Source organism: Ornithorhynchus anatinus, chromosome X1 (assembly GCF_004115215.2).
Source record: "Ornithorhynchus anatinus isolate Pmale09 chromosome X1, mOrnAna1.pri.v4, whole genome shotgun sequence".
Classification (NCBI taxonomy): Eukaryota; Metazoa; Chordata; class Mammalia; order Monotremata; family Ornithorhynchidae; genus Ornithorhynchus; species Ornithorhynchus anatinus.
Window position 1 is genome coordinate 14,340,244 of NC_041749.1, and position 12,467 is coordinate 14,352,710.

General features: G+C 47.8%; 1 protein-coding gene across 1 annotated transcript in view; it reads left to right on the forward strand.

Annotated features, from left to right (window-relative positions):
- The window catches only part of LOC114806406 (xanthine dehydrogenase/oxidase-like), a 112,861-nt gene that overhangs the window by 91,975 nt on the left and 8,419 nt on the right, over nt 1-12,467 (forward strand). The window contains 9 exon segments of the mRNA XM_039910150.1: nt 435-511; nt 1,527-1,660; nt 1,796-1,883; nt 2,616-2,702; nt 2,923-3,114; nt 3,292-3,437; nt 4,823-4,904; nt 8,427-8,522; nt 9,788-9,916. Coding sequence (XP_039766084.1) covers nt 435-511; nt 1,527-1,660; nt 1,796-1,883; nt 2,616-2,702; nt 2,923-3,114; nt 3,292-3,437; nt 4,823-4,904; nt 8,427-8,522; nt 9,788-9,916 — 1,031 coding nt within the window.

The following is a 12,467-nucleotide window of genomic DNA, read 5'->3' on the forward strand; positions in this document are numbered from 1 at the left end:
GGACCGCGGGAGGACGTGACCCAGGGGTCGACGGCGGGATAGGCGAGACCGAGGGACGGCGAGGAGGTGGGCGGCAGAGGAGCGGAGCGTGCGGGGTGGGCGGTAGAAAGAGAGAAGGGAGGAGAGGTAGGAAGGGGCAAGGTGATGGAGAGCCTTGAAGCCTAGAGTGAGGAGTTTTTGTTTGGAGCGGAGGTCGATAGGCAACCACTGGAGTTGTTTAAGAAGGGGAGTGACATGCCCAGATCGTTTCTGCAGGAAGATGAGCCGGGCAGCGGAGTGAAGAATAGACCGGAGCGGGGCGAGAGAGGAGGAAGGGAGGTCAGAGAGAAGGCTGACACAGTAGTCTAGCCGGGATATAACGAGAGCCCGTAATAGTAAGGTAGCCGTTTGGGTGGAGAGGAAAGGGCGGATCTTGGCGATATTGTAGACTCACAGCTGCATTGCCATCCCGAAAGGTGAAGAAGGAGAGATGGAGATTTTTGTAGCCTCGCAGTGCCCAATGGTACTTCAGGTGAGGACTGGTCACAGTCCACTTAAGGTTGAATCCAGCAGGGGGTCTCAATGGAGGTGTGATTTGCATCAGAGGTGTTTGGTTCGATTATGGGGTGTCTTATGAAATCTACCAGTTTCTGGTAGAAGAGGTTGAACTATGACCCAACATGGTGCCGTGTCCCCTATGATTGGTCTCCTCCAGCCATATGATGCATTCTGCCACTCGCCAGGCACTTGCTCCTCTAGACTGCAAGCTCATTATGGGCAGGGAACATGTCTGCTAATTCTCCTGTATTGTACTCTCCCAAGCACTTAGAACAATGTTCTGCACCCAGTAAGCACTCAATAAATCCCACTGATTGATTGCTCCCCATGTGTGTCCCCGGTGGATGGTCTGCTCAGTCATATCAGAGATTCTGTCCTGCTGCCCCTGCCACAGCAGCCTCTCTGTCCCCTGGAAGGGTGGCAGCCCCCAGGGCTTGGGTATATGGATGGATATGCCCCAGATGGGCACAATTTCTTCCAAGGAGCTAGGTTAGAGCCACTTCAGTTTGCAAAACCCATCCGTTCCACTCCCTGCCCTCAAAATTCACATGTCCTCAAATTGACTCTGTCTCCCCAACCCCTGCAGAGGGAATCAGCTCCAGAGACAAATCCCACCTCCCTCTCCCCCCAGTGCTGCTCTCCTGTTTGCAAGATCGGGTGACTCCATAATTTCAACTATAAAGACAATCTGTCAGGCTCGTTTATCAGATCATCTTGAAGGATTTTATTTGATTAATGTGTCATAGTGCAGCATTCACCAATCTGTCCTGGAACGTTCTGCAGTGTGCTACATTCCAGGGTCTTGCTCGTGCTCCCAGAGAGCCCTCAGGTCTATATAGTGGTCTGCCCTGGAAATGCCTCTCACAGGAGTGAGGTCTGCCCCATGGGAGCAAGAACGGTTGGTTTTGAGTGGCATCCAGCCAGCCGGAGCCTTCATGTTGTTCCTCCTGCTGAAGCGATCCGTCCCAACCGATGCTTTCTTCCCATAGGATTTTGTTGCCAAGGCCTTGGATGTCCCATCCAACCGAATCACAGTTCGTGTGAAGAGACTGGGAGGAGGCTTTGGAGGGAAAGATTCCAGTAGCGCGCTGCTCTGCACTGTGCTTGCTGTGGCAGCCCACAAGTAAGATGCCAAGCCAGAAAGAAAATAGGGCAGGCCAAAGAAAACAACTTCCCTGCTGTCTAAACAGGGAGCCGGGCCCGGGGGCTGGGCTGGGAGAGGCCGGGAAAGTGGTAAAGTTGGTGGTGTCTCTCTCAGGACTGGCCGCCCCATACGCTGTATGCTGGACCGGGATGAGGATATGTTGGTGACAGGGGGAAGACATCCCTTCATGGCCTGCTATAAGGTACGGGAAACAGGGGACTGACCATAGGAGTCAGAGAGTAAGGCAGTGAGTAAGTGTTCCAATTCCAGCTCTACCACGTTCTCACTGAGATGGTGGGTGAGAAAGGTGATGAAGTGTCAATCCCTTCATCTCCCTGAGCCTTGACTTTCTCCACCTATAAAGTGGGGAGGACATTGCTGGCAAAGCACTATTGGAAAACGTGCTTGAAAACCGTGCCTATTCTCCCTCTTGTCTTTAGCCCACACCCAAATTTGGGTGCTTGCCTGAAAATTTTCCCCTCCCTCAGGGTTTCTTGGAATAGCTATCAACTTTATATTGTTCCTTTGACACACCCTTTTGTAAGGAAATTCTGTTTCCCTTTCTAACCCTTGGGGTTTCCTTTGCAGATAAAAATGGGAAGGGAAGTTGGAAAGGAACAGAGAAGTAAAATATCAAGAGGTAATAATAATGTAATGTTGGTATTTGTTAAGCGCTTACTATGTGCAGAGCACTGTTCTAAGCGCTGGGGTAGACACAGGGGAATCAGATTGTCCCACGTGGGGCTCACATTCTTAATCCCCATTTTACAGATGAGGTAACTGAGGCACAGAGAAGTGAAGTGACTTGCCCACAGTCACACAGCTGACAAGTGGCAGAACTGAGATTCAAACTCATGACCTCTGACTCCAAAGCCCATGCTCTTTCCACTGAGCCACGCTGAGGTAATAACTGAGGTACTTGTCTTTGGATTAGGTTGGCTTCATGAAGGATGGGAGAGTGGTGGCTTTGGAGATCGATTACTACAACAACGCAGGCAACTCTGTAGCGATCTCTAGCAGCGTAAGTAATACCAACCTTTTTGGTCCTATGGTTGGAGAAAACCCGATACGCTTCCTCCACAAGCAAGCTTTAAGGAATTCACCTCAGAGGGCTCAGGAGAAGTCAGAGAAATGGACCTGGGAGTGAGGGAAAATAGACCCTAGTATAATTTTTGAGACACTTTGAGTCGAAAGAGATAAAAATCTGGTGTTCTTTCCTGTGTTCACTTCTCACTGAACAGGCCATGAACAAAGCTTTACACCATCTAGACAATTGCTATAAAATCCCCAACATCCGGGCCACCGGGAAACTGCGCAAGACCAACCTGCCCTCCAACACGGCCTTCCGGGCCTTCGGGGGGCCCCAGGCGTTGCTAATCACCGTGTCCTGGATGAGTGAAGTTGCCATGAAGTGTGGCTGACCGCCTGAGGAAGTAAGAGGCAGAGAATCTCTGGCCACTACATGTGGAAGACTCTGCTGATCTGTCTCTATAAAGACCACTAGTAGTTCTGATTGCCTCCCTCTGTGGGAAGAGCAGGGCCGCTTGGTCAGTTAGGTGGAGGGGGAAGGATGGGGCTTGGCAGTCATTTTTCTGTCTCCCTTGGGGCAGGTGCGGAGGTTGAACATGTACAGGGACGGGGACCTGACTCACTTCGACCAGAAACTGGTGGGTTCCACGCTGTCCCGGTGCTGGTCCGAATGCCTGGAGAGCTCCCAGTACCATGCCAGGCGGAGGGAGATCGAGAAGTTTAACAGGTCAGCAGGAGGGGACAAGGGAGAAGGGCAAAATGTCTTTGGTTTTGGGTTGTGAAGCTCCCAAAATTCTTTGGGACCTGTGAAGAGGACCCAACCTGTCACTTTCCAACAGTAATAGTAGTAGCATTAGGAACAGTAGTAATAGTAATAATAGTAGTAGTTTTTATTTAGTGCTTACTCTATGCTGAGCACTACACTAAATGATGGGAAAGAATACCCAGTTGGGAATTAGACATAGCCTCTGTCCCTTGGGCAGCTCACAGTATTCTTGAAAAGTTTGAAGATTTCAAAATCAGAAGCACCAATTCCTCACGTGAGCTGTACTATGTGCCCCTCAAGTAATAAATGTTCAAAACCGAAATCCTACCCCTCCTGCCCTTCACCTAATTTTCCGTTGACAGTAGAAAACATCACCAAACTATCTCTGAAGCCAGTAACATGGGCATTATTATTGATGCCTCCCTCTCTTTCAATCCCCATATTCAGTCTATCTCCAAATCCTCTTGGTTTTTACCTTCACGGCACTTCCAGAATGGTAAGAATGTTTGTAGGTGGAGACAAGCATTTAAAGATCTACAAAATCACAACAAACAGATAAGACAGGGGTGAGATAATCAGGAAAGGAGATATTCATTCAGTCATTCATTCAATTGTATTTATTGAGGGCTTACTGTGTGCAGAGCTCTGTACTAAGTGCTTGGGAGAGTATACTATGACAAACTGACACATTCCCTCCCCACAATGAGTTTACGGTCTAGAAAGGGAAGACAGGCAACAATGCAAATGAATAAATTACAGATACATGTGCATGTGCATAAGTTCTATGGGGCTGAGAGTAGGGAAGAGTAAAGGTCGTCTACTTGGACAGAAGATTTGGGAATATCGGGAGACCTGAGGTAGATTTGAAAACAGCCATAGACATTGTAAATTCAAACACATCAGCATGACAAAGGATAATGGCTTAGCGACTAGAACTCGGGCCTGGGAGTCAAAAGGTCATAGGTTCTAATCCTGGCTCTGCTACTTGTCTGCTACATGACCTTGGGCAAGTCACTTCACTTCTCTGTGCCTCAGTTAGCTCATCTGTAAAATGGGGCTTGAGACTGTGAACCCACATGGGACAGAGACTGTGTCCAACCTGATCTGCCTGTATTCACCCCAGTGCTAAGTACAGTGCCTGGCACATACTAGGTGTTTAGCAAATACCACTTTTACTGCCCATCTTTGCTTCCCTACCCATCCATTGCCTGGATCTTTCTGTCATCTTTGAAAATGAACAGGAACAGAAGGAGGGTTTGGCAGGGTGTGTGTGTGTCTGTAATTTAGGTCAAAAGACCTGATGGAAAGGAGACGTTTCCCCAGTAATGGTGCCATCTCTTCACCAGGGAGGTCTTTTGGAAGAAGGGAGGTTTGGCCATAATTCCCATCAAGTTTGGGCCCGGCTTTAGTTTTCCCTTCTCAAACCAGGTAATTGCTCTTGGTTTTCCCCGGGATGATGTTCAAGTTCAGCTGTTTGTTTTGTATCCATTGCCTATTCAGTGTTGCAATTCAATGCTGAGAATCTTGAAAATTCCCTTTCGGAAGTTCAGGGTGCAGAGGGCCCTTCTGAGAAAAGCAGTGTGGCCTGGTGGAAAAAATCACAAGACTAGAAGTCAGAGGACCTAGGGTCCAATCCTGACTCTATCTCTTGCCTACTGTGTGACCTTAGGCAAGTCACTAAATTTCTCTGTGCCTCAGTTTCCTCATCTATAAAATGGGGATTGAATACCGGTTCTCCCAACTAGTTGGATTTTGAACCCCAAGTGGGAAAGAGACTGTCTGATTATCTTGTATCTAACCCAGCACTTTGTATAGGCTTAGCACATAATAAGCACTTCATAAGTAACATAATTATTATTAGCAGATGCTAGAGGTCCAGACTGCTCTGGTGACCTCCTGTCATAGATGTCCAAGCACCCAGAAGCCACCCTGACAACCTTCCAGGTGGCCATTTTCAGACAACCATTCAGACAAGCTTGCATATACTACCAAAAAGTTCTTTTTCACAGTTATGAAAACTCTACAAAATCAAAAATCTCACCCAATCCGACAGTTGGGAAACACATGGCAAAAGCGTTACTGAAAACTCTGGCTTTCCTCTCATCTTCTTTGATCGGCAGCCCCATCCTGTTGGGTCCTGACCTTACATAGCCACATATAGAAGCATATGGAGGCTCTGAGCTCAACATTGCAACCCTCAGGTGCTCCTGAGCATTTAGGTCCTTCTACCAGTCCTCCCTTCCCCTTCCCCTGATCCAATTTCCTGCTCCTATTGCTCTAGTCCTCAGGAAATGCATTCCAGCTGATGAGTTTTCTTTAGTGGTATTTGTTATGCATAGACTATGTGCCAGCCACTCTTCTCAGTAGTGGGGTAGATACAAGCTAAACAGGTTGGACACAGTCTAAGTTCACATGGGGTTCCCAGTCTTAATCCCCATTTTTCAGGTAAGGTAACTGAAGCACAGAGAAGTTAAGTGACTGATCCAAAGTCACACGCCAGAGGAGTGACAGAGGGAGAATTAGAACCCAGTTCCTTCTGATTCCCAGGCCCTTGGTTTACCTACTAGGTCACTGTCTACCGCTGCTTCTGTTGTAATTTTCAACTCCCGCTTCAGGTGATCCCAGTGGGAAACAATTCAGGTGGAGGCTATATAAGGGCAGGATGGTAAAAGGAGTGTTTGTTAAATGCTGACTCTGTGCCAAGCACTAGGATAAATACAAGATAATTAGATCACATGGGGCTCATCATCTAAGTAGAACATGATTAACCCCCCATTTTGTGAATAAGGCAAAGCAAAATTAACTGAATTGCCCAAGGTAGGTAGGTACTGCCTGCATTTATTCCGGCCAGGTGAACTGGCAGAAAGTGGAGGGGGAAGTCTCCAGCATCACTTTCTCCATGTCTTTCATGACTGTCAGATTGGGGTAAGAATTTTTTGAGTTAGAGATTTTCTTGACTTTGAGAAAAAGGAGGGATGGAGTTTGGGTGGGGGTTGCCCGAGCAGGTTCTAATTAGCCTAGATCTGTTGGGGCAAATGGCAGGTGCCTGATGGCCCTGATATACCTTTCCCCAGATGTTTTCCATGCCTCTGGTGTAATGAGAGTGTGTAAGTGAGAGGGAGAATTTATTCATTCATTCGTATCTGTTGAGCGTTTACTGTGTGCAGAGCACTATACTGAGTGCTTGGGAGAGTACACTATAACAATGAACAGGGACGTTCCCTGCCCACAGTGAGTTTACCGTCTAGAGGGGGAGACATGTTGTGGCACACCAGCCTCTGGAGATACACTTCTGAACGCATCTACAGAGTCTTGTGCACATCATCTGTAACTCGCATAGAAACTGTGTGCAAATCTACGATGGCCTTATGATTTCTCGAATGTGGCCCTGGCAAAGCCCAGACCCCGGCAAAGATGGAGGGGGTAGAAAAGGATGGTTATCGAGGTTGGGGTCCCTGAATGCCATCCTGCCTCTTCTCTGTAGACCAACACTCCTTTCCCTCCTGGGGCTGAGTCATGAAGGGATGCCTGACCTCTGCCCTACAGGCTCCTGTGACAATTGGATGGAGCAGCCAGACGCAGCTTCAGATAAGAGTTAGCCCTACTAAGGCACAGGGTGGTCCCTGTAGAAGATCAATCAATCAGTGGTATTTGTTGAGCGGTTTCCATGCTCCAAGCACTTTAATAATAATAATGAAAAATTGTGATATTTGTTAAGCGCTTACTATGTGCCAAGCACTATACTAAGTACTGGGGTAGATACAAGTAAATCAGTCTGGACACAGTCCCTATCCCACTTGGGGCTCACAGTCTCAATCCCCATTTTACAGATGAGGTAACTGAGGCACAGAGAAGTGAAATGTCTCGTCCAAGGTCACACAGCAGACAAGTGAAGGATCCAGAATTAGAACCCATGACTCCCAGGCCTGTGTTCTATGCACTATGCTATGTTGCTTCTCCACTGTAGGAAGTACTTGGGAGAATACAATACAACAGAGTTGGTAGACACATTCCCTGCCTAAAATGAGTTTACAGTCTAGGGGGGATAGACACTGAAATAAATTTCAGATATCTGCATAAATGCTGTGAGGCCAAGGGTGAATATCAAGGGATTAAGAGGTACAGATCCAAATGCACAGGCAATGGAGAAGGGAGAGAATGTCAGGGGCAAAACATGAGCAAAAATGTGGCCTACTGAAAAGAGCCTGGGCCTGGGAGTCTAAGCCCAGCTCTGCCACTTGTCAGCTGTGTGACCTTGGGCAAGTCACTTAATTTTTCTGTGTCTCGGTTACCTCATCTGTAAAATGGGGATGAATACTCTGAGCCCATGTGGAACATGGAACTCTGTCCAAGATGATTTTCTTCTACCTATCCCAGTATTTGGCACAGAGTAAGTGCTTAACAAATACTGTTAAAAAAGGAAAAAACTTAATTGGAGAAGGCCTGTTGGGGGAGATTTGACATTAAAAAGGGTTTGAAGGTGGGGAGAGCAGGGGTCTGTTGTTTATGGAAGGGGAGGGAATTGCAGGCCAGAGGGAGGAGGATAATAATGTTGGTATTTGTTAAGCGTTTACTATGTACAAAGCACTGTTCTAAGCGCTGGGGTAGACACAGGGAAATCAGGTTGTCCCACGTGGGGCTCACAGTCTTCATCCCCATTTTACAGATGAGGGAACTGAGGCACAGAGAAGTTAAGTGACTTGCCCACAGTCACGCAGCTGACAAGTGGCAGAGCTGGGATTCGAACTCATGACCTCTGACTCCAAAGCCCATGCTCTTTCCACTGAGCTACGCTGCTTCTCTGAGCTATGCTGCTTCTCTAGCAGGAGGATGTGGGAAAGGGGTTGGCTGATCTGAATTAGAGGTTTAGTTGGACGTGATGCTGTTGTCTGCTGGGATGATCTAGTTCTTTTGTGATGGCATTGGGCTGGCCTAATCCTTCTCCCACAGGGTGGTGCTTTGGTGCACGTGTACACAGATGGTTCTGTGCTTCTTAACCACGGTGGGGTCGAGATGGGCCAAGGACTTCACACCAAGATGATTCAGGTAAGCAGCCCCAGAAGAGTCTCTCTAATGAGAGACTGTCTTGAGGGCCAAGTCCCTGTCTGCTACCCCATCCCTAGTCCAGGGTTAACAATGTTTTTGTTGGTGAACAATGCTGCTAAATAGCATTCAGATGCTTTTCTTGCTCCTTTCAATGCTTTTGAGCTGGTCTACCCCACAGTGGACTGAAGGGACAGAGGCTGTTGGAGAAGAAATGGCAGGGGCAACCCTGCTTTGTGCTGCTGCTAACTACTCACTCAGCTCTTCTCCTTTCACTTTATCCACACCCTTATCCTGGTCAGTCAGTCAGACTATTGTATTTATTGAGTGCTTACCATGTTCAGAACACTGTACTAAGTGCTTGGGAGAGTTTAATAATACAAGTATAGTATAGAGTATGATAATACAAGACACATTCCCTGCCCCCAACAAGCTTACAGTCTAGAGGGAGGGGACAGACAATATAAATAAATTACAGATATGTACATAAGTGCTGTGGGGCTGGGAAGGGGAATGAACAAAGGGAGGAAGTCAGGGCAACACAGAAAAGAGTGGAAGAAAAGGCAAAGAGGGCTTAGTGAGAGAAGACCTCTTGGAGGAGATGCCCCTTCAATAAGGTTTTGAAGGCAGGGGAGAGTAATTTTTATCAGATTATGAAGAGGGAGAGCGTTCCAGGCCAGAGGCAGGAGTTGGGTAAGAGGCCAGCAGCAAGATAGACAAGATGGAGAGCCACTGAGAAAGGTAAGCATTAGAGGAGTGAAGTGTGTGAGTTGGGTTGTAATAGGAGAGTAGCAAGGTGAACTATGAGGGGGCAAGGTGATTGAGGGATTTTCCCACTCTATCCAAGCTTGCACTCTTTGTTCTTCACAAGGTGCCCTACCTACTGTACCTCATTCCCTTTTCTCCTGCTCTCCTCTCTCTCCATTAAATTCTATTCACCACATTCTTAGTCTTCAAAATCCTTCTGAAATCAGATTTTTTCAGGAAGGCTTTCTGAATTAATTTCTAATCTCCCCCATTGCTGCTACCTGAGCACTTGTGGGCCACCTGAGCACTCAACTATTCAGAATCTCCCATTCCCCCTTTTTCTTCCTCCTGTTTCTAAAGAACTTTAACATCCATCTTCTCCACTAGATTGTAAGGTCCTCGAGGGCAGAGACCATGCCTACCCATTCTGTTTAGCATCCTCTGCGTGCAGTAGATGGTCAGTAAATATTGTTGTTTGATTGATTGCACGTCGAGACAGCCAGGCCCTTCCTCTCCTGCAGGTAGCCAGCAGAGTCCTAGGAATCCCGGTGTCCAAGATCTACTTGTGCGAAACAAGCACCAGCACGGTGCCCAACACCTCCCCGACGGCCGCCTCCATCAGCACAGACATCAATGGGATGGCCATCCTGGTACGGACAGGGCCAAGAAGCCCAGCTGTCTGGGCTGGCCTGGTGTTGTAGGGTGCAAGGACCTCCCCAAACACCTGATCCTCAAACAGTTTCATCATGTCCCAGGTGCAAGGTGAAAGAATGCAAGGATCATTGGGACCTTTTGTTCCTGTTGGAAAAATGGGAGGAGGAGGGGAAAATAAGAGTAAATATCTGGTCTCATGGCCATGGAAGCAACTGATCTTGTAACAGAAGTTTGGGAGATTACATCAGAATTTTCATCTCTTTTCCTGAAACCATCTAGCTGCTGCCCTCCTTCTACCTAACCACATGGCGCTGCCAGTACCACTTCTGGACCCTTGCACTCAATTTTTTAAAATGGTATTTGCTAATCACATATCATGTGCCAGGCACTCTACTAAGAGATGGGGTAGACACAAGCTAATCAGTTAGGACACAGTCTATGTCCCACATGGGACTCACAGTATAATCCCTATTTTACAGATGGGGTAACTGAGGCACAGAGAAGTTAATTGACTTGACCAACATCATATGGCAGACAAGTGGCCAAGTATTAAGTATTTTTGTGAAGTATTAGTTCTGTGAGCCCCCTGTGGGATAGGGACTATGTGCAATATGATATGCAGATATCCATCCCAGCATTTAGTACAGTGCCTGACACATAGAAAGTGCTTAACAGCTACCATTTTAAAAAATGGCAGTGCAGGATTGGAAGCCAGGTCCTTCTGACTCCCAGGACTGTGCTCAGTCCAGTAGGCCATGCTGCTTTTCAGTCAAGCAATGGTATTGCTTTCTCTACACTCATCAATAATCATAAACCCTTGGAAGAGTACGTTAGAGGTGATTGACATCATCCTTCTTCTCAAGGGACTTTCAATCTAGTGACCAGGAAAGGAAGAACTGAAGACAGGTATACAGATAAGGAGGAGCAACAGAGTTTGAGAAGCAGCATGGCCTAGTAGAAAGAGCACCAGGGCCTGGGAGCCAGAAGACCTTTCATTCATTCATTCATTCATTCATTCATTCATTCAATAGTGTTTATTGAGCGCTTACTATGTGCAGTGCACTGTACTAAGCACTTGGAATGTACAACTCGGTAACAGAGACAGTCCCTGCCTTTGACGGGCGCACAGTCTAATCGGGGGAGACAGACACACCAGAACAGTGGCAATAAATAGAATCGAGGGGATGAACATTTCATTAAAACAATAGCAAATAAATAGAATCAAGGCAACGTACATCTCATTAACAAAATAAATAGGGTAATGAAAATATATACAGTTGAGTTAGAGTCTGTGACTAATTTCCACCCACGCATGGATTTTTTTTCCCCTCCCAGTGCTTAGTACAGTGCACACCGCGTAGCCTACTAGAAAGAGCAGAGGTGCGGGAGCTAGAGGACCCGGGTTCTAATCCTGACTCCGCCACTTGTCTGCTGGGTGACCCCGGGCAAGTCACTTCCCTTCTCTGGGCCTCGGTTTCCTCATCTGTAAAATGGGGATTGAGACCGTAGACCCTATGTGGGACATGGACTGCGTCCGACCTAATCAGCTTCTATGTACCCCTGTGTTTAGTACAGTGCCTGCTACAGAGTAAGTCTTTATAAAACACCATTTTAAAACCAAACAAACAAAAAACCGCTTAATAAATACTGTCATCACAGCAGGAGCCAGGCCAAAGAAGGCTTTTAGAAGTGGATCGGGTAACCGGGGAAGCAGCGTGGCCAGGGCGCGGACCTGGGAGTCAGAAGGACCTGGGTTCTAATCCTGGGGTCCGCCCCTTGTCCGCTGGGTGACCCTGGGAAAGTCCTTCCCTTCTTCTGTGCCTCGGTTACTTCGTCTGTAAAATGGGGATTACGACTGTGAGCCCCAGGTAAGACAGGGGCCGCGTCCGACTACGTTTGCTTGTATCCACTCCAGCGCTTAGCAGAGCGGCTGGTGGGCAGTAAGCGCTTAATGAAGGCCACAGTCATTGTGGCTATTATTCATTCATTCATTCAATCGTATTCATTGAGCGGTCACTGTGTGCAGAGCACTGTCCTAAGCGCTTGGAAAGTACAATTTGGCAACAGACGGAGACCATCCCTACCCAATAATGGGCTCACAGTGTGGAAGTATAGAGAAGCAGCATGGCTCAGTGGAAAGAGCCCAGGCTTTGGAGTCAGAGGTCATGGGTTCGAATCCTGGCTCTGCCACTTGTCAGCTGTGTGACTGTGGGCAAGTCACTTCACTTCTCGGTGCCTCGGTTACCTCATGTGTTTTTGTTGTTGGGCACGATGTGCGGGTGGAACTGCTGGTAGTGGAAGGTGCCGGGGTCGACAGTGGCGGTGAGGCGTCGGTACTTGTGGCCGGAGGTGTAGGCCTGGAGCTCGGCCAGGCGGCACGGAAACTCGTGCCCGCTCAGCCGGCTTCTAAGCCCAACTCTAACACTTGCTTGCTCTGTGACCTTGGGCAAGTCACTTAATTTCTCTGTGCCTCAGTTACTTCATCTGTAAACTGGGGACTTTAAACCTCATTTCCCTCCTAATTAGACTGTGAGCTCCTTGTGGGAC